The 17694-nt window shown below is 50.1% G+C and overlaps 1 protein-coding gene across 2 annotated transcripts in view; it reads left to right on the top strand.

Moving 5' to 3' along the window:
• Positions 1 to 9303: 9303 nt before the first annotated feature.
• The window catches only part of ITGB5 (integrin subunit beta 5), a 117248-nt gene continuing 108857 nt past the window's right edge, over positions 9304 to 17694 (top strand). The window contains exon 1 of one of the 2 annotated variants that reach the window (XM_072725445.1): positions 9304 to 9490. In XM_072725445.1, the coding sequence (XP_072581546.1) occupies positions 9421 to 9490 (70 nt within the window). In that variant the 5' untranslated portion in view covers positions 9304 to 9420. Of the gene's footprint in view, positions 9491 to 9623; positions 9791 to 17694 lie in introns of those variants that run through there. The other variant, XM_072725450.1, reaches the window with a different exon arrangement.

The following is a 17694-nucleotide window of genomic DNA, read 5'->3' as shown; positions in this document are numbered from 1 at the left end:
GGTCCGATGCCTGGGTTTTTTAGAGAATGAAGTTGGGGAGAGGCCTGGGGCACCAGATGGGGGTCTTCCCCTCAACTTCCATCTATGAAACGTGGGGTCTTTTATCCAAAGAAGCTTGGGACAAAATCACCAAAGGCTTAATAATTCCCACAAACCTGATTTTCTGAGCCCACAGTCATGACATATGGTCCAACAGAAGAATTTTCTTCAGCTACCACGATGAGAGAAGGAAAACATTCTGCAAAGGTCAGTTCTGGAAGGTTTGGACTTGGTATTGAAGGATGAGTCTGAGTTTACTAGTTGAAAAAGATCAGGTAGGGATCCCTGGGTGGCGCAGCGGTTTGGAGCCTGCCTTTGGCCCAGGGCGCGATCCTGGAGACCCGGGATCGAATCCCACATCGGGCTCCCGGTGCATGGAGCCTGCTTCTCCCTCTGCCTAAGTCTCTGCCTCTCTCTCTCTCTCTCTCTCTCTCTCTCTCTGTGATGACTATTATAAATAAATTTAAAAAATTAAAAAAAAATTAAGAAAAAAAGATCAGGTATAAGGCCTTCTGTGGAAAGGAAACACCAGTGTGCAAGGGTGAGAATGTGTTTGTGAGGCTGAAATGCTGGGTTGGGGTGTGAAGCGCCTTGCATGTTATATCACCATTGGATTCCTGGTCTTTCCATTACATTATGAAGCAATTATGAAGCCTTCTTTTTCTAAAGAGCTGGCTAAACAACTCTGATTAGTAAAGCTTTTACTCAAGTCCTAGCTTCTGATGTAGAGCAACGTGCAAGCCCTCGGTGGTCTCTTTGGAAGGAGAGAGGCCAGCTTGTCATGTAATGACTTATGGGCAACCCACTTGGGTCTGGCTTGGCTCTGTCCTGTGCATCACTCAGAAAACAGTGATTTGGGTGACCTGGTCTAAGAGCCACAAATCCTCATAGCTAATTACATTTTGGTCTATTGATCTGAGGGCAAAAGGCCCTGTGTTTGCTGTCAGTGCAGATTTAACTGTGGGTAGGGACGAATGCTGGAAGGGCAGCTATTAAGCATGGAGCTCCGTGTAATGAAAGGCCTACTGCAACCCTGGAGGGGCCACCTGTTTAACATGACTTAGAAGACTAGTAGGTCAAAGCTAATGCCCTTGGAAGTCATCGAGGTCCACCTCCCAAATCGAGGGAGTACAGAGTAGATTCAATGAATAATTATTGAATGCCGATTGAGCCAGGAGACATCCGAGCACCCCCCACACGTGAGCGTCCTTTATGTTATCTTATTGGTCCTGGGCGATGCCTGGTACAGTTGCAGGGGCTGCCTCCTAGGCTGCGAGGCTGGAGCTGTGGGGGTGTGGTGCCAAGTATGTCAATAAAGTCTGTGCCTTGTGATGGAAAAAAAAATTATTGAATGCCAACCATGCCTACTGTGTCTCCTATATAGGAATTTTTAGATGTATTTACTAATCTAACTTGCACACAAATATATTCTAAAATAATCGCAAGACCACCTATTAGATGGCATTGCACTTTAGAAAATGTTAAAATGTAAGATTTTTAATTTATTTACTAGAGAGAGAGAGAGAGAGAGCACAAGCAGGGGGAGCGGCAGAGGGAGAGGGAGAAGCAGACTCCCTACTGAGCAAGGAGCCCAACACTGGGCTCAATCCCAGGACCTGAGATCATGACCTGAGCCGAAGGCAGACACTTAACGGACTGAACCACCCAGGTGCCCCTGTATATTTCTTTAAAATACACTCAAATTAGGGATCCCTGGGTGGCGCAGCGGTTTGGAGCCTACCTTTGGCCCAGGGCGCGATCCTGGAGACCCGGGATCCAATCCCACGTCAGGCTCCCGGTGCATGGAGCCTGCTTCTCCCTCTGCCTGTGTCTCTGCCTCTCTCTCTCTCTCTCTCTGTATGACTATCATAAATAAATAAAAAATTAAAAAATAATAATAAAAAATAAAATACACTCAAATTATATCAAGACCATGTCATAGTCACACTGAAGATCAGAAATACTGATTTGATCAGAAATACTAATTTGATCAGATCAAATGAGGCAGCTGTGATATAGTAGAAAGAAGAGTGGTCCCTGGAGTCAGGAGATCTCAACTCCATCACTTATTATCACTTCTCTAAGCCCCAGTGTCCAAATGGAGAGAATTAAGGCATGTTTTACACTGGTTATTTGTATGAACTATATATACTTGGCTGAGCACCATCCTTTGGGCCAGAGTATAGCGACACTTTGAACTGTGTTTGTCTTTGTGAGGGAGCTGGAAACTTATGGAACTATTTGAAAATAGAATGGCTTATAAGCCAGGGCATCTCCAACACCTATGCAACAGGGTTTTTACTCCTTGCACTTGAGCTCACCGCTATGCTAGACTAACCCCAGAGCTCTGTGTGATTAATTATTGATGCTCCCATGCTGCTTGGCTATGATTCCTAGCCACATTTTTTTTTTTAAGATTTATTTATTTGGTGTGTGTATATATCCAAGCTGAAATCAAGAGTCAGCTGCTTAACCAACTGAGCCACCCAGGTGCCCCAAGATTGATTGATTTGAGGGGGGCAGGGGCATAGGGAGAGAATCTCAAGCAGATTCCCCAGTTGAGTGCGGAGCCTACATGAGGCTTGATCTCATGACCCTGAGATCATGACCTGAGCCCTGAAGCCAAGAGTTGGATGTTTGACTGAGCCACCCAGGCATCCACCCCCCCACCCCAGCCACATTTTTGAGTAAGTGTGGCCTCTGGAAGGCTTGTGGTCTGAATGTTTAGTTGAACCTAGGAGGAACCTCTGGTGGGCACTGCAAGCATCATGTTTTACGATCTCTGAAATGGCCAGAGCAGATGCCGACTTATCTCTACTGAAGTCAGGGAAGAGGAAATTATCAAAGAAGGAGCCTACAAACACAGCAATTCAGACAGGGTGCTGATGGAGGCTCCTAGGACATCATTTAAAGAGGTGGGGTGAGGGATCCCTGGGTGGCTCAGTGGTTTGGTGCCTGCCTTCAAGCCCGGGGTATGATCCTGGAGTCCCAGGATCCAGTCCCACATCAGGCTCCCTGCATGGAGCCTGCTTCTCCCTCTGCCTGTGTCTCTCATAAATAAATAAAATCTTAAGAAAAAAAAAAAAGAGGTGGGATGACCATTTTCAGAGTCTACTCTCAAGACAGGACCTCACAGTCTTCCCATAGGCCTGGCATCCTCTGTTAAAGGGCAGTGGTTTTTTGAAGGACAATTTTTAGTGGGTACAACAGGTTATGTAAACCAGAGCTTGCTGCCTAGTGCCAAACACATTCGACTTCACAGGTAGTAATTATAAAGCCAGGTCTGGCATGGACTAGTCTTCTTTTTCCACATGAGCAAACTGAGGTCCAAAGAGGGACAGGCAGTGGCATGGTTGTTCAGCTAGGTTATGGCATTGAGACTGGAATTCAGTTCTTCTGATTTGGAGCTTAGATCTCTCATTTTCCTCTACTAGCAATTTTTTTATTTTTATTTTTTTAATTTAATTTATTTATTTATGAGAGACACACACACACACACACAGAGGCAGAGACACAGGCAGAGGGAGAAGCAGGCTCCTTGCAGGGAGCCTGACGTGGGGCTGGATCCCAGCACCACTGGGATCATGATCCAAGCCAAAGGCAGATGCTAACTGACTGAGCCACCCAGGCGCCCCTAAAAAAAAAGTTTTCTAAAAAGAAAAGACACATGCCAAGATTAGTTGAAAAACATTAACAACTTTTACTGTAATTGTATTCATGGATATTATTTTAAAATGTTTTAGTTCACAAAAGCCAGAAAACACACATTCCCTCCGGAATACATAGTCTTAAAAGTCTTTTCAAAACTAGCCTTTGAAAAATTGCTCCCTGAAAGATATAATAATGAGTGTTTTCAGAATTGATAATTATCTGAACAGAGAAGGTGAAAACTTACTAAGGGTGTGCTAGCTATTTTGTAAGTTTAATGCTTACATATGTTTCTTAGCTCCAGAGAAATACAACATTTCTAGGACTTAGAGCTACATTTGTACATTAAGAGCAACAACAGAAACCCCTTTCCTTATTACTGAAAATCTCTGTCAAGACCTGCTCTGTATCCTGTCTCTCAGTGTGAAATTCTATCCACCTCAGGCTGGGTTGGCACAGGGATTATTCTCTCCTAACCAGGACCATGGTGTAAAGGAGGAGAAAAACCCTATAAGGAACATTTTCCTATAAAAAGAAATGGAATTTGGTATTTTTTAAAAAGAAAGTAAACATTAACATTAAAGAAAATTTTATATATGTTCCATAACCCCATTAATTGCTGCAAAAGAATTTTCTAATATTCTATCACTGGGGTCATTCATTTCTTGCTCTGTGACAAATCCTAGGCATGACTGCTAAAAGCAGAGTAAATTAAGTAAATTACCTAAACTGGGGTGAATACTGTAGGGCTGTCTCCCCCCTTCCACCTTGAACTCCGCCCCCCCCAGCCCCGCATATTACATTACAACTACGTACTGGTAAAAGATTTTTGATCTGAATTATAAATTGAACTTCAGAATGTGACAACGCACTGTGGGAGGGAGTTAGCATGTAAATCTGAATTGTGAACTAGAAAAGTTTTAACTGACCTGATTTTTAAGCGTTTAAAAAAATATGGCAAAATACACATTAAATAAAATTTACCATCTCAGCCACTGTAAAGTGTACTGTTCAGTGGCATTAAGTGCGCTCACGATGTCGGCGACAATCACTGCAATCCATTCACTTCTAGAACTTTTCCATTGCCCCAAACTGGAAACCCTGTATCCATTAATTAATAACTCCGCATTCCCCCTTTCTCTCCAGGCCCTGGTAACCTCTATCACATTTCCTGATTCTTCGAATTAGTCTATTCCAGAGACCGTAAATAAGTAGAGTTACATAATATTTGTCTTCTGCATCTTATTTATTTCACTCAGCACGTTTTCAGCACCACTGGGATCATGTGTTGTGTGGTAGCCTGTGTCAGAATATTGGTCCTTTCTCAGGCTAAATAATGGCCCATTGTATGTAGATACTACATTTTGTTTTTCCATTCATCTGTTGATGGACATCCGAGTCCTTTCCACCTTTTGGCTTCTGTAAATAATGCTGCTTCAGACAAGGGTGTGCAGCTAGCCGAGTCCTTCTTTTTCAATTATTTTGGGTATATCCCCAGAACAGGAGTTGCTGGATCATAGGGCAATTCTACGTTTAACTTTTTGAGGAACTAACCTTGTTTTTGTTTTTTTTTAAGACTATTTATTTTTTTATTTATTTTATTATTTTTTAGTTTATTCCTAGATATTTTATTGTTTTTGGTGCAAATGTAAATGGGATTGTTTTAAGTACTTCACTGAATGTTTTTTTCTTTTTTTAATAATAAATTTATTTTTTATTGGTGTGCAGTTTGCCAACATACAGAATAACACCCAGTGCTCATCCCGTCAAGTGCCCCCCTCAGTGCCCGTCACCCTTTCATCCCCAGCCCCCGCCCTCCTCCCCTTCCACCACTCCTAGTTGGTTTCCCAGAGTTAGAGAGAGATTACAGGAGTGTGAGTGTGGGGAGGGAGAGAGGGAGAGGGGGAGAGAGAGAGAGAGAGAGAGAATCCTCAGGCTGACTCCTCCTGACTGCAGAGCCCATCCCACAACCCATGAGATCATCACCTGAGCAGAAATCACTAGTTGGAGGCTTTACCAACTGAGCCACCCAGGTGCCCCCTGTTTTAAAACTAGGAAGAAACAGGGGTGCCTGTGTGGCTCAGTCCATTAAGTGGCAGACTCTTTCTTGATTTTGGTCAGGTCCTAATCTCAGGGTCCTGGGATCACACCTGTCTTTGGGCTCCAGGCTCTTGGCTCCTTGCTTCACGGGGAGTCGGCTTGAGGATTTTTTCTCTCCCTCTCCCTTTGCCCCTTGCTCCCCACCCCTCCTTTATGCTTGCATGTGTACATGCACTGTCTCTCTCAAATAAATGAATAAATACACCTTTTTAAAGAGTAAATAAGGGCAGCCCCGGTGGCACAGGGGTTTAGCGCTGCCTTCAGCCCAGGGTGTGATCCTGGAGACCCTGGATCGAGTTCCGCGTCAGGCACCCTTGCGTGGAGCCTGCTTCTCCCCCTGCCTGTGTCTCTGCCTCTCTCTCTCTATATATAAATAAATAAATAAAATCTTTTAAAAAAAGAGTAAATAAAACTAATAAGAAACGGAAAATATCTCTGGGTTGTCCTTGTTCGAACTTTGAGAGTCAAACCCAATCCAACCAGCAGTCTCCTTCAAGCCCCGAAGCTCAGCAATGACCAGCAGGGGGATGTGCCCAGGGCAGCTACAAGGGAAGCTGTTCCGGGAGCTGTGGGATATGCTGTCTGTCTCCCTTCGTGAGGGGGTGCATCAGTGCACCCTGACTTTGCCGACTGGAGGAAGTCAAAGCATTCGAGAGGCACTTCTACCCTCCAGCTTCATAAAAAGAATAAAGAGTTCTAGAACAGGATAAAAGCCACAAACCCAGAAACCAAAAGCTTCGGAGGGATTAGAAGAGGCATTTTCAAAGTAGTTCTGAGATAATGGAGCATGGAAGAAGGTTGTCATCATTTGGGATTCAGTGGCTAACGGCAGGTCTGGGCAGGTTGGGAACCACCAGGTGGGACAGGATGGGAACGGATTTGACTGCAGCACTTCCCAAGTGCAGTCTAAGTAAATAAGGACCTGTAATTCCCAGTTTCCCTGTCTTTCCAGCCCCTGGTCACCTCTATTGCACGTTCTGACCCTATGAATCTGCCTGTTTTAGGTATATCATATCGGCAGGATCATACAACACTTATCTGTTCGTATCTCGTTGATTGCACTTAAGCGAATAAGGGTCCGACCTGTGCATCACTGTATTGGGGGTGGGGAAGGTGATGCACAGAAAGCTGGACATCAAAAGGCCTAAACTTGGAGGATGCCAGATAAATGCAAATTAGCATGCTTATCGAGGCAATATTTACTCAGTTGTTGAGACTTAGTTAAGTCCTTCTATCTAATCTATTCTTCCATCTCAGCCAGACAAATCTTCTAAAATCACCACTCGGCACATCCCGGTTCAACCTCTCTGGCTTCCCATTATTTATGATCATTGGCTCCCAAGGCTGGATAGGAGTTGCTCCCAAGGCCACTCTCCTGAGGGGCAGAGAGACTTCAGATAGACCCGGGGAAGCCTCTGCAGCACCAATTCTACTAGTAGGCAAGTATTTGGGGATAAGTATGACTGACTGTTATCCCAGAACAAACACAAGGATGGGATTTTTTTTTTTTTTTTTTTTTAAGGATGGGATTTTAGTGCAATGTTTGCCTGCAGTTTATGGACGAAATGCTGGCCCTCAGTGGAATTTGGAGCTCTGGCCCCAGGCACGGTATACTACAGGAATAAGTTTACTTCCTCAAGCATCAGGGCACCACCTTGGCAGAGTTGGGAGGGGAGGGGGGGTACAAATGAAGATTAAATTCCAAACTCCTTAATCTGGGCAATCAGAACTACCCCCGGCCTGGCCCTTCAGAGCTATCACTTTCCTCTTTACTCCTTAACTGCTTTCTGTTTTTATTTTTATTTTTTTTTAATTGTACTTTTATTTATTCGAGAGAGACGATAGCAAGAGAGAGCACGAGCAGGGGGAGAGACAGAAGAGAGGGAGAAGCAGGCTTATGGTTGAGTGGGGAGCCCACACAGCGCCGGATCCCAGGACTCTGGGATCATGACCTGAGCCAAAGGCAGACACTTAACTGACTGAGCCCCCCAGGAGCCCCCTGCTTCTATTTTTAATAAAGGCATTCTGACCCTTTGGACAGGCAGCCCAGCTCTGTCACTTCTTCCAGCAGTTTATCACCTCTGCGCCTCACTTTTCTCGTCTGCATAACAGTGAAGGTGTGGGGAGGAGGATTATGTGAGTTAACACGGCAATTCAGTGGCGTGCCTGTCCGTGGTGGGCATCCCTGTCACTACTGCCCCGGGGCAGGAAGGCCACCTCTTCTCCTCCTCCTGCCTGTAAACCATTCCAGTCCTTTAATCAAAGATTTTATTTATTTATTCATGAGAGACGCAGGGGGTGGGGGCAGAGACACAGGCAGAGGGAGGAGCAGGCTCCATGCAGGGAGCCCGACATGGGACTTGATCCCAGGATCCCGGGGCCCTGGGGGGTCAGGACCCGAGCCAAAGGCAGAAGCTCCACCGCTGAGTCCCCCAGTGCCCCTAAACCCTTCCAGTCCTAATGCACTCATCCTGGCCCAGTCTAGCCCACCTGTTCCTTCGCACGCTGTCGGGGGCTGCAGGGGGGCAAGCTCCTCACCCTCACTCACCTCCCAGCGCAGTTTCAGCACCAGCTCCTGCCTAAAGGACAAGGTGACAGCGGAGCATCAGTTTTAACAGTTTAGCTGCACGGAAACCGCCCCTGGGTCGGGGTAAGGGAAAGGGGAGGAGATGGCAGCTGGTCCAGCCTCGAATCCTGGGAGAGGGCAAGGCGTTAACGGGTAAAGGGGGCCTTAAGGGGCGCCCCTCGCCCCGCCCCTCCCCGACCCAGCGCATCTGCTCGCCTGACACCTGCAGGCGCCCGGGTCGCGGCTCCAGCGAGCGCTCCCGCCGCGCTGCGACTTTGGGGGACCCGGACGGCGAGGTCCTGCGGGCGTCAGGAGGTCCCGAGGTCCAGCAACCCAGGGTCGTGGGGGGGGTCCCAGGGTCGTGGATGGGGGGGCATCTCAGGGTCGTGGCTGGGGGCGCCCCAGGGTCGTGACGGGGGAGCCCCAGGGTCGTGGATGGGGGTGCACCCCAGGGTCGTGGATGGGGGCGCCCCAGGGTCGTGGGGGGGCGCCCCAGGGTCGTGGCTGGGGACGCCCCAGGGTCGTGGATGGGGGCGCCCCAGGGTCGTGGCTGGGGGCGCCCCAGGGTCGTGGATGGGGGTGGCTCCCCAGGGTCGTGGCTGGGGGCGCCCCAGGGTCGTGGCTGGGGGTGGCGCCCCAGGGTCGTGGCGGGGGAGCCCCAGGGTCGTGGCTGGGGGCGCCCCAGGGTCGTGGCGGGGGCGGCCCGCAAGCGCGCGCGGCAGGGCGACCTCACCTGGGCGCCCCGGGCTCCGCGTCCCGGCCCGGCCCGCCCCGCCCTGACCCAGTGGCCGCCGCGCGGGGCGGGGCGGGGGGCGGGGAGCGGGACCGAGCCGGGCGCCCGGCGGGGAGGAAGGGGCGGGGAGGGGCGGGGAGGGGCGGGAGGGGCGGAGGCGGCGGAGGGCAGAGCGCGGCGGCGCGTCCCGGAGCCCGAGCGCCGAGCCCGCCCCGCGCAGCCGCGACCCCCCGGGGCAGCCCGGCCCGGCCGCCGGCGGGCGCTGAGAGCGGGGCATGCGGCCCCCGGGCCCCCGCCGAGCCCGCCCGCGCCGCCGCTGAGCCCGGGCCCCGCCATGCCGCCGGCCCCCGCGCCCCTGTGCGCCTGCCTGCTCGGGCTCTGCGCGCTGCTGCCCGGCGCCCCAGGTGAGCCCGCGGCGCGCACGGCGGGGGGCGGGGGAGGGGCCGGGCTCGCGGGTCCTGCGCAGGCACCCGCGCCGGGGAGGGCGCGCAGCCCGGCACAAAGCGCCCCTTGTGGCCGGCGGGGGCGGGGGGTGCGGGGGGCTCGTCCCTCGGCGCTGCGGGGCCCGGGCCCGGCCGCCTCCCTTAGAAGTTGGGATCCCGCCCCCGCCGGAACGTCCACCGCAAAGCCGAGGGCGGCCGGCGCCCCAACCGCAGCAGCCCCCGGGGCCCCGCTCTGACCCTCCCGCCGGGCTTCATCCCGAGGTTTGCGGAGCTCGCCCCGGACTTCTCCGGACTCCGGAGGATTGCGGGAGGGGGGAGGGGAGGGGCGGGGGATGTGCCGCGGCTCTGCTGCGCCGCTGCCGGGGGCTGTGCCGGAGCGCCCAGTGACCCGCTTTAAGTTTTCGGAGGCGGGACCCGGCTGAGGCCCCAGGGGAAGGATGCTCCGGTGGCGCCGGGCTGCCAGGCGGAGAAGCCGCCCCAGGCCCTCCAAAGAAAGCAGGAAGCTCCGATCTTTCCCCTCTTCCCCGAGGAAGTCCTTGTGCGCTGCGGTGCAACATTGGTGCTCCATCGGTGCAACATTGGTGCTCCATCGGTGCAACATTGATGCTCCATCGGTGCAACATTGTTGCAACACTGGTGCTCCATGGGTGCAACATTGGTGCAACACTGGTGCTCCATGGGCGCAACATTGGTGCTCCATCGGTGCAACATTGATGCTCCATCGGTGCAACATTGTTGCAACACTGGTGCTCCATGGGTGCAACATTGGTGCAACACTGGTGCTCCATCGGTGCTCCATTAGTGCCACACTGGTGCAACATTCGTGCAACATTGGTGCTCCATCGGTGCAACATTGCCCCGCCGGCTTGCTAGCCCGAGATGCCCTGCATTGCTCTTGCAGGCCAGGCGGCCGGATCCGGGACTGTACCCCTGCGGTGCCTCATTTACACCAAGGCACTGAAGGTCCGCCTCGGAGAGGAGGGTTCTGGGCAAACAAAAACCTCCTTTAGGCCCGAATTCAGACTCAATACTACAGCAAGACTTATTTAACGGAAAAATAATCTCTCTAGAGCTTGGAGTAGATCAGTGGTTTCCAAACACCCATCTGGCAACCAGCAGCGCCCTCAGTGATGTTTTCCTGCGTCCTGGCGGGGGGGGGGGGGGGGGGGGGGAGGGGGGGGGAGGGGGGGGGCGGGGAGGGGGCGCGGGGAATGCAACAGGGAAGATGAAACTTGTCACAAGTAGGAGTTTATCTTTGCCAATGGTCCCCTGCCTCACAAGGACTGTCCTTTAATCTGAAATGATGTCTTTATTTTTGGTGGGAAAACTTTTTAATAACGTAGAGTGGTGAGAGAGGATAGTTTTTCTTTTTTGGGGGGCAAAATTTTAAAAATCTGACAGTCCTGTGCCCATTTCCCCCTCCTCTTTTTCTGTTTGTTGGTCTTGTTCTATTCTTAATGTTCTGTGAGATCCCAGGGTTTGGGAACTGCTAAAGGGGAGGATTTCTAAGTTCCCCTTACAGCTTGGCATTCTCTGATCCTGATAAAAACTACAGTGTTTTTCCACTTGGGGGGAATTCTTTTAATACGTTGCTTTACATTTGCGAAGCAATTTCTGTTTTCCACGGCTCGCGCGCATCTTCACAGTGATCTCCACCTTTCAGATGGGCCACAGACGGCGGAGTGACTTGCCCACTCTCCTCGTCCGTCCGTGGATCATGGGGCTTTTCAGGCCAGGGCCCTTTGTCCCACACGATGCGGCTTAGCTAGAGAGAGAAGCATCGGGCCGCGGTGGTTTATTTCTGATCCCTGCGGGGTTTCCTCCTCTTCGCAGTTGCCCTCTTAGAGCACGGCCAGCCCGCGGGCCAGCAGAGCCTGGTGGAGCAAGGCCATCGCTGGCTTCCAGACCTGTCATCGCCCTCTTAGCCCTGGAGCTTCTCAGGGTTAGCAGGGGCTGCCTCAGATCTGCGTGATTTCTCGTAGTGCCCCAGTGTTGGGGAGCCAGGTTCAAACAGAGTTTGAAATAGTGTTTCTTTCTCCTCCCTTCCCTTTCTCTTGAAGTATGGCAGGTACTTTTTCCCAGAGCTTGTTTCCTGTCCTGCTCCTAGGAACGTGATTGGAAAGAAAAGCCTTCGTCGCCCAATGAAAGAAAGAGGTGACCTGCAGGGCCGTGCCTGCCTGGGTGTCCCAAGGCCAGTGGCCAAGTTGCCCATCTGTTGCTCTCACTAGACTTCCCTCCCTAGGCTTAATCCAGCAGGAAACAGACTTTTAATTTGAGAGGGCTCATTGCAAACAAGCCCCTGGCTGGCTGACAGCCCGCCCTGTCCCACTGTTATCTTCTGCTCTCCTTATACCACGGCCAAGAGCCTGCAGACAGGACTTTAGGACATGGTCTTCCCACCGAACCAGGGAAGGGTTTCTCTGGGGTGAGGCCTTTGCTCCTCATGAAGGAAGGGGCGGAGCGTGGTATTGATCCTGCTGCAGGGCTGGAGTCATGTTTGCTATCATAGTTTATTAAAAAAACAACAAATGTTCTTTCAGGAAATGCCTGGTAAATTAGAATGCTCTAAATGTTAAAGGAGCCCTTTGTCCTGTTCAGCGGGCTCCTGTGGGCGGCACTGCCCCCGCCCCCATGTCACAGGTCCTATGGCCTGGGAGGGGGCCTGCTGGAATTTGGCCTCGGCTTTGCAGCTCTTTTCAGGTACCCAGGCCTAGGTTTAGTAATAACAGGGCTGCGGGATGCCAACAGTGGGCTTGGTTTGGAGACTGCTCTTTACCCTAGGTGTTTACATTTTAGCTCCACCACCCTGGAATTAGGGGGGCTTTTTATAAGGGGGATTGAGGCAGAAGAGGGCAGGGTCTAATTAGCTCTAATTAGTATTCTCCTCCTGCTTGTTCTCCGTGCCTATTTAGCCTCTGAGGCAACGGAGAATTAAAATATCTAAGTAGTTGGCGAGAGGCTTTTTGTGCCTGCCTGCCCTGGTGACTAGTTTCTCTTCTCCAGCCTGCTCCTGGAAGTATTCTGAAAAGTTCTAAGGATATCAGTAATGTGGAGCAGTTTTGCACTGCTTAAATAATAGTGTCCTTTTCATGTGGCGGCCTGCAGCTGGGTTGGGGGTGGTGGTGGGTGTCTCTTTTCACAGGTATTTTCTGTTGGCTCGGGGGCAGGCTTCGGAAAGCCCAGTGCTATAGTTTGTTTGCTTTCTTTCCAGTTGGAATGGGATTAATGGGCTTCATAAATATAAAGGAACACTTTCTTTATAGGCATCCGTTTGTTTCTGAGGCTGCTTCTTGCTTCTGTTGAATGCGGGGTTTGATTCCTGGGCCACCTGGTGAAAAGTTTGCTCCTCGGCAGGCCTCGACACATCCCCTACTGGGGATGCTTGGAGGGGGAGGTAGTGTGGTCGGCCCTCCCTACCAGGGCCCCTCCCCTGCCCTCCCCCACCAACTCCCCCGCCAACGCCAACACCACCGCTGCCACCGCAGTTCATAGGAGATGGTTGCTTGCCCCTTGTAGAGCTGGGGCCTGCTCCTGCACTCGTCCCCTTTACCTGTTTCACGCTCCCACTCAGAGTGATTCTGTTAAAACTCAAATCAGATCATGCCATCTGCTTAAAACCCTCCAGTGGGGCAGCCCGGGTGGCTCACCGGTTTAGCGCCACCTTCAGCCCAGGGTATGATCCTGGAGACCCCGGATGGAGTCCCACGTCGCGTTCTGCTTCTCCCTCTGCCTGTGTCTCTGCTTCTCTCTGTGTGTATGTGGCTCTCATGAATAAATAAATAAGATCCTTAAAAAAAAAAAAACTTTCTAAAAATGCAGTTTTAGATTTACAGAAAAATTGAGAGGATAGTACAGAGTTCCTATATACCCACACTCAGTTGTGCCTATTATTAACATTTCACCTCACTATGGAACATTTTTTTACAATTAATGAATGACACTGATATGTTATTATTAACTAAAGTTCATACTTCATTTATTTATTTTCATACTTTATTAAAAAAATTTTTTTTTAAGTAGTAGGGCCTTTTTAAAGGCCCAACAGGAACCTTGAACTCATGACCCTGAGTCCCATACTCTACTGACTGAGCCAGCCAGGTGCTCCTGAAGTTCATACCTTAGTCAGGTTTCTTTAGTTTTTATCCAATGTCACTTTTCTGTTCTAGAATCCATTCAGAATGCCCCATAAATTGACTTGCCACATCTCCTTAGGCTCCTCTTGGCTGTGACGATTTTTCAGTCTTTCCTTGCTTTTGATGACCTTGACGATTTCGTGGACATATTTTGTAGATTGTCCCTTTGATGGGATTTGTCTGATGGAATTTTGGGTTTCTGGAGGAGGCCATAGAGGTAATCAGTTGCCTTTTAAAAAATTATTTTTTTGAGGGCAGCCCGGGTGACTGCGGTTTAGCACTGCCTTCAGCCCAGGGTGTGATCCTGGGGGCCTGGGATCGAGTCCCACGTCGGGCTCCCTGCATGGAGCCTGCTTCTCCCTCTGCCTGTGTCTCTGCCTCTCTCTCTCTCTCTCTGTGTCTCTCATGAATAAATAAATAAAATCTTTAAAAAACAATAAAATAAATTATTTTTTGAACAGGTAATATAGTCACATGATTTTTTTTTAATGGTATAACAATTGTACAGTGAGAAATCTGTTTTCCATTCTTCTTGCCCATCAGTCTAGCATATTGCCTTGACCCCTTTCCGGCAGAGATTATCCCTGTTAGGTTTGTTTATGTATCTAGAGTGTTTTCTATACGTATGTTATAAATATTCCTGCCCTGTCTTTATTGAAAGATAGTACTAGACCCACTGTTGTACATCTTGCCTTTTATTTTTAACTTCGTGATATATCAAGGTAAGGCTCACATCAGGGAGCACGCACATTCTTTTTCAAAGCTGCACATCTTATGCGATTATATGAATTGGTGTTTCAAAGCACAAGTCCTGTCTGTCAAGCTGGATGTTTTGCAGATGTGTGATGTTCAGAAAGGCAGTCTTAGATGGGAACTCAGACTGCGATAGAGCCTTCCCAGGGCATGTTTACAGCTTGTGGTGACATTGTTGGATCAGTGACGATCTAGTTGCTAGATTCGGAACCAGAAACATTTTGTCTGTTGTGTGAGAAGTTTTGGGGGCCGTGGCTCAGGGTGTGCAGAGAGGCACTCCAGCGGCTTTGCCTCTTGAAAAAAGCCAAACAAACAATAATGAAATGTTTTTATTTTCTGTTGTCCTGGCAATGGTGACTAAAATGTAATTTAGGATCACGAGTAGCCCACTTCCCGCTTGGATCATGAAGGTGCCACACAGGAACTGTTCTGAATATCGTGATCTGTTCTCGTTTGTGTGTTTTCTAGGTGAATACACACCCTAAATACTCATGATGCTTTTCCCACCATCCCAGCTGAGTGGTGTCCTGTCCCCTCTCCCCCTCTGCCAGTACTGGGTCACTCCAGCTTGGTTCCCGTTTCTGTTATCCCACGGAATGTTTTGGATCAGGAAATTCTACTTGCTGGATATGTGCTTTAGAAGATGTCGTCTGACTTTGGCCATTTGGGGTGGAAAGAAATAGGGAGAAGCTGCATGGAGGGAGGCTGGCAGGGGGCCACTGCAAAAATCTAGACTAAGTGCAGAGGTCTGGCTTGGGCATCGTGGGGTAGGAGGGGGCAGGCAGGAAGGGTTGGATTAGGAGAAACATTTCATACATCTTGAAGGAATGATCGGCCGGACATGGTGGCTGCCTGGATATGATTGATGAAAGAGAGGGGTGAGTCAATGAGTCTAGGAAGGAGAGCATATTTTTAGATTATGGTTTGCAGTAAACCCTGGCTTCAGAGATATTAAGGGCCTGCAGGCAGTTGCAATTGAGCTGGAAATAGTCACAGCGCAAACCAAGAAAAAGATGTGGCCATCGCCTGGGCCACTAGTGCCTCTTTCCGTGACCTAGACACAACACGCTGACATTTGTGAACTCTAGCTGTTTAGCTTTTTATTCATTGCTTCCGTCCTTTCAAAATGCTGTTAGTGCCGAGTGACTCATCCAGCCAAATCCAGACTCTGCAATATTAATAGGTGGGGAAAGGAGAGATGCCAAAGGGAGGAACTCTGGCGCTATGACATGTATTAGCACCCAACCTGTGCCTCTGGGTCTGGGAGTACTTGTCTGCTACCTGCTGCCTGGCACCCCGAGCTCCCCGGGAGCAAGGCCTGGCTCCTCCATCTCTGTATTCCTAGCATCCCCTAGTCCAGAGCTTGGCATTTAGTACATGCTTAGTGCAGGTTTTCTTGAATATGAATCCGTCCCAGTAGCAGCCTAATCTTAGAGGAATCATTTTGGGTGCAATAAAACTACTATTGCATGTGAGTATGCGCTAGTAATAGAAGCAATTAGTAAAGCAGGACAGTAAATATTTTACAGTCGTTCAGTATGTTTTCATCCCAGATGTCTGTCACTTCCTTGGAGCCTCTTTGGTATCACGTCCAAGATCTTTTGAGGCTGGTGGAGCAGGAGGCCAGAGCCCAGTCTGTCCGGGCCAGAACTGGTGACCCCTTACTGCCCTGAGCTCAAGAGCCGTGACCCAAATTCCTAGAGCTCACTGATGAGGCCGTGGCAATTAGAAAGTGGTCTTTGTGAATTTATGTCGGTCGAAACAGAGACATCAATGAGACATCTGACCTCAAATTCCTCTCTGATTGAGGGCCTGTTATCAAGAGGACCCCGGAGCTCACTGGTCACCCCCCCCCCCCCCGAGTCTGGGATGGCTTAGCAATTGCCAGGCATCCCCCATATGGTCACTTGCTACGCGAGCACCCCAGTTCTGACCTCGTTCTTGTAGATGGGGCTTGTTTCAAGGCACTTACTCGCGTTTTCTCATGTTTTCATCTCTAAAATGAGCTGGCTTGATTAGCTCACTTGAAGACATTTCTAGCTCTGAGGATCTGCAGTTCCAGTGTTTTGTGGAAAGGGTTTTATTCATCAAAGGAAGTGTTATGCCACAAGGGCCTGAGTTTGTATTTGGTGAAGAGCGCAGGGGGAAAGTCGCTTTCGTTTCCCGTGTGATCCCCTTCACCCCACCTTTGGGTTTCCGACACATAAGGAGCTTTGGGCACAAAGTAGAACTGGCATTTTGAAACTCTTTTGGCACACTTTTTTTTTTTAAGATTTATTTTTTTTATTCATGAGAGACACACACAGAGAGAGAGAGAGAGAGGCAGAGACACAGGCAGAGGGAGAAGCAGGCTCCATGCACGGAGCCCAACGCGGATCGAGTCCCCGGACCCTGGGATCACGCCCTGGGCCAAAGGCACTAAACTGCTGAGCCACCCGGGCTGCCCCCATTATTATTATTATTTTTAACGCTTAAGTGCCTATTTAAAAGTCATCAAGCGAGTGGATCCACTTTAAAATGGGGAAGGAACTTGTCACTGTGAGCAGGGGCCAGGTAGGCCCTAAGTCCTGGTTGTGCATGGTGGTTGGTCCCAGCTTGTTTCTCCAGAGAAGTGCGTCCCTGGTCCAGGACTTGCATCCAGGAGGTCCTGGCACAGGCCTGGCGGTGAGATTGGGGTCCCGCAGCTCGGTGGTGTGTTAGGGTTCTAACAAGGTGGCTGATGGGGCCCCGGGGGCCTAGAATTCAGGGTTGGGGTCTCTGCCTGGGGGAAAGCCTGACTCCACCCCCTCCGGGCCTCCCAAGCCAGCCCGCCTCCCTTCCCAGCATGGCATCTCTGATCCTGCCAGTCTCTCCTCCCTCCTATCCCACAGGCCATTCTTATTCCAAGTGGTATTTGTTCCCTCTGGGGTTCCTCAGGATGGCACAGGATGGCCCCCCATGTCACTCGATTTCTGTTTTTACTGCTAGTGACAAGGGAGTTAAAATTAGCAAGTTTAGGAAATGCTGCAGTTTGGAGATGTCTTAATAATCGTTTTGAATGATGTTTTGTGGAGTTTACTCCGTTGTCTCCTCCACTCTTCCTTTTAATCTTTTTGGCTCATTTCCCCCCTTACACTTCCAGCCCTTCTTTGTAGGGCTGATGGCCCTGCGTTTCTTTTTTCCATCAATTCAGTGGGTCTCTCTCCTCTTGACACTCAAGGCAATGACTGGAAGAGATAAGTGGGTCCACTAGTGATATGGGGGCTGAATAGAGCCGTTTTCATTCAGAGAAAAAACAAA

Source organism: Vulpes vulpes, chromosome 1 (genome assembly GCF_048418805.1).
Source record: "Vulpes vulpes isolate BD-2025 chromosome 1, VulVul3, whole genome shotgun sequence".
Classification (NCBI taxonomy): domain Eukaryota; kingdom Metazoa; phylum Chordata; class Mammalia; order Carnivora; family Canidae; genus Vulpes; species Vulpes vulpes.
The sequence above is the reverse complement of the archived record's forward strand: the minus strand, read 5'-3'. Positions and strand labels throughout refer to the sequence as shown.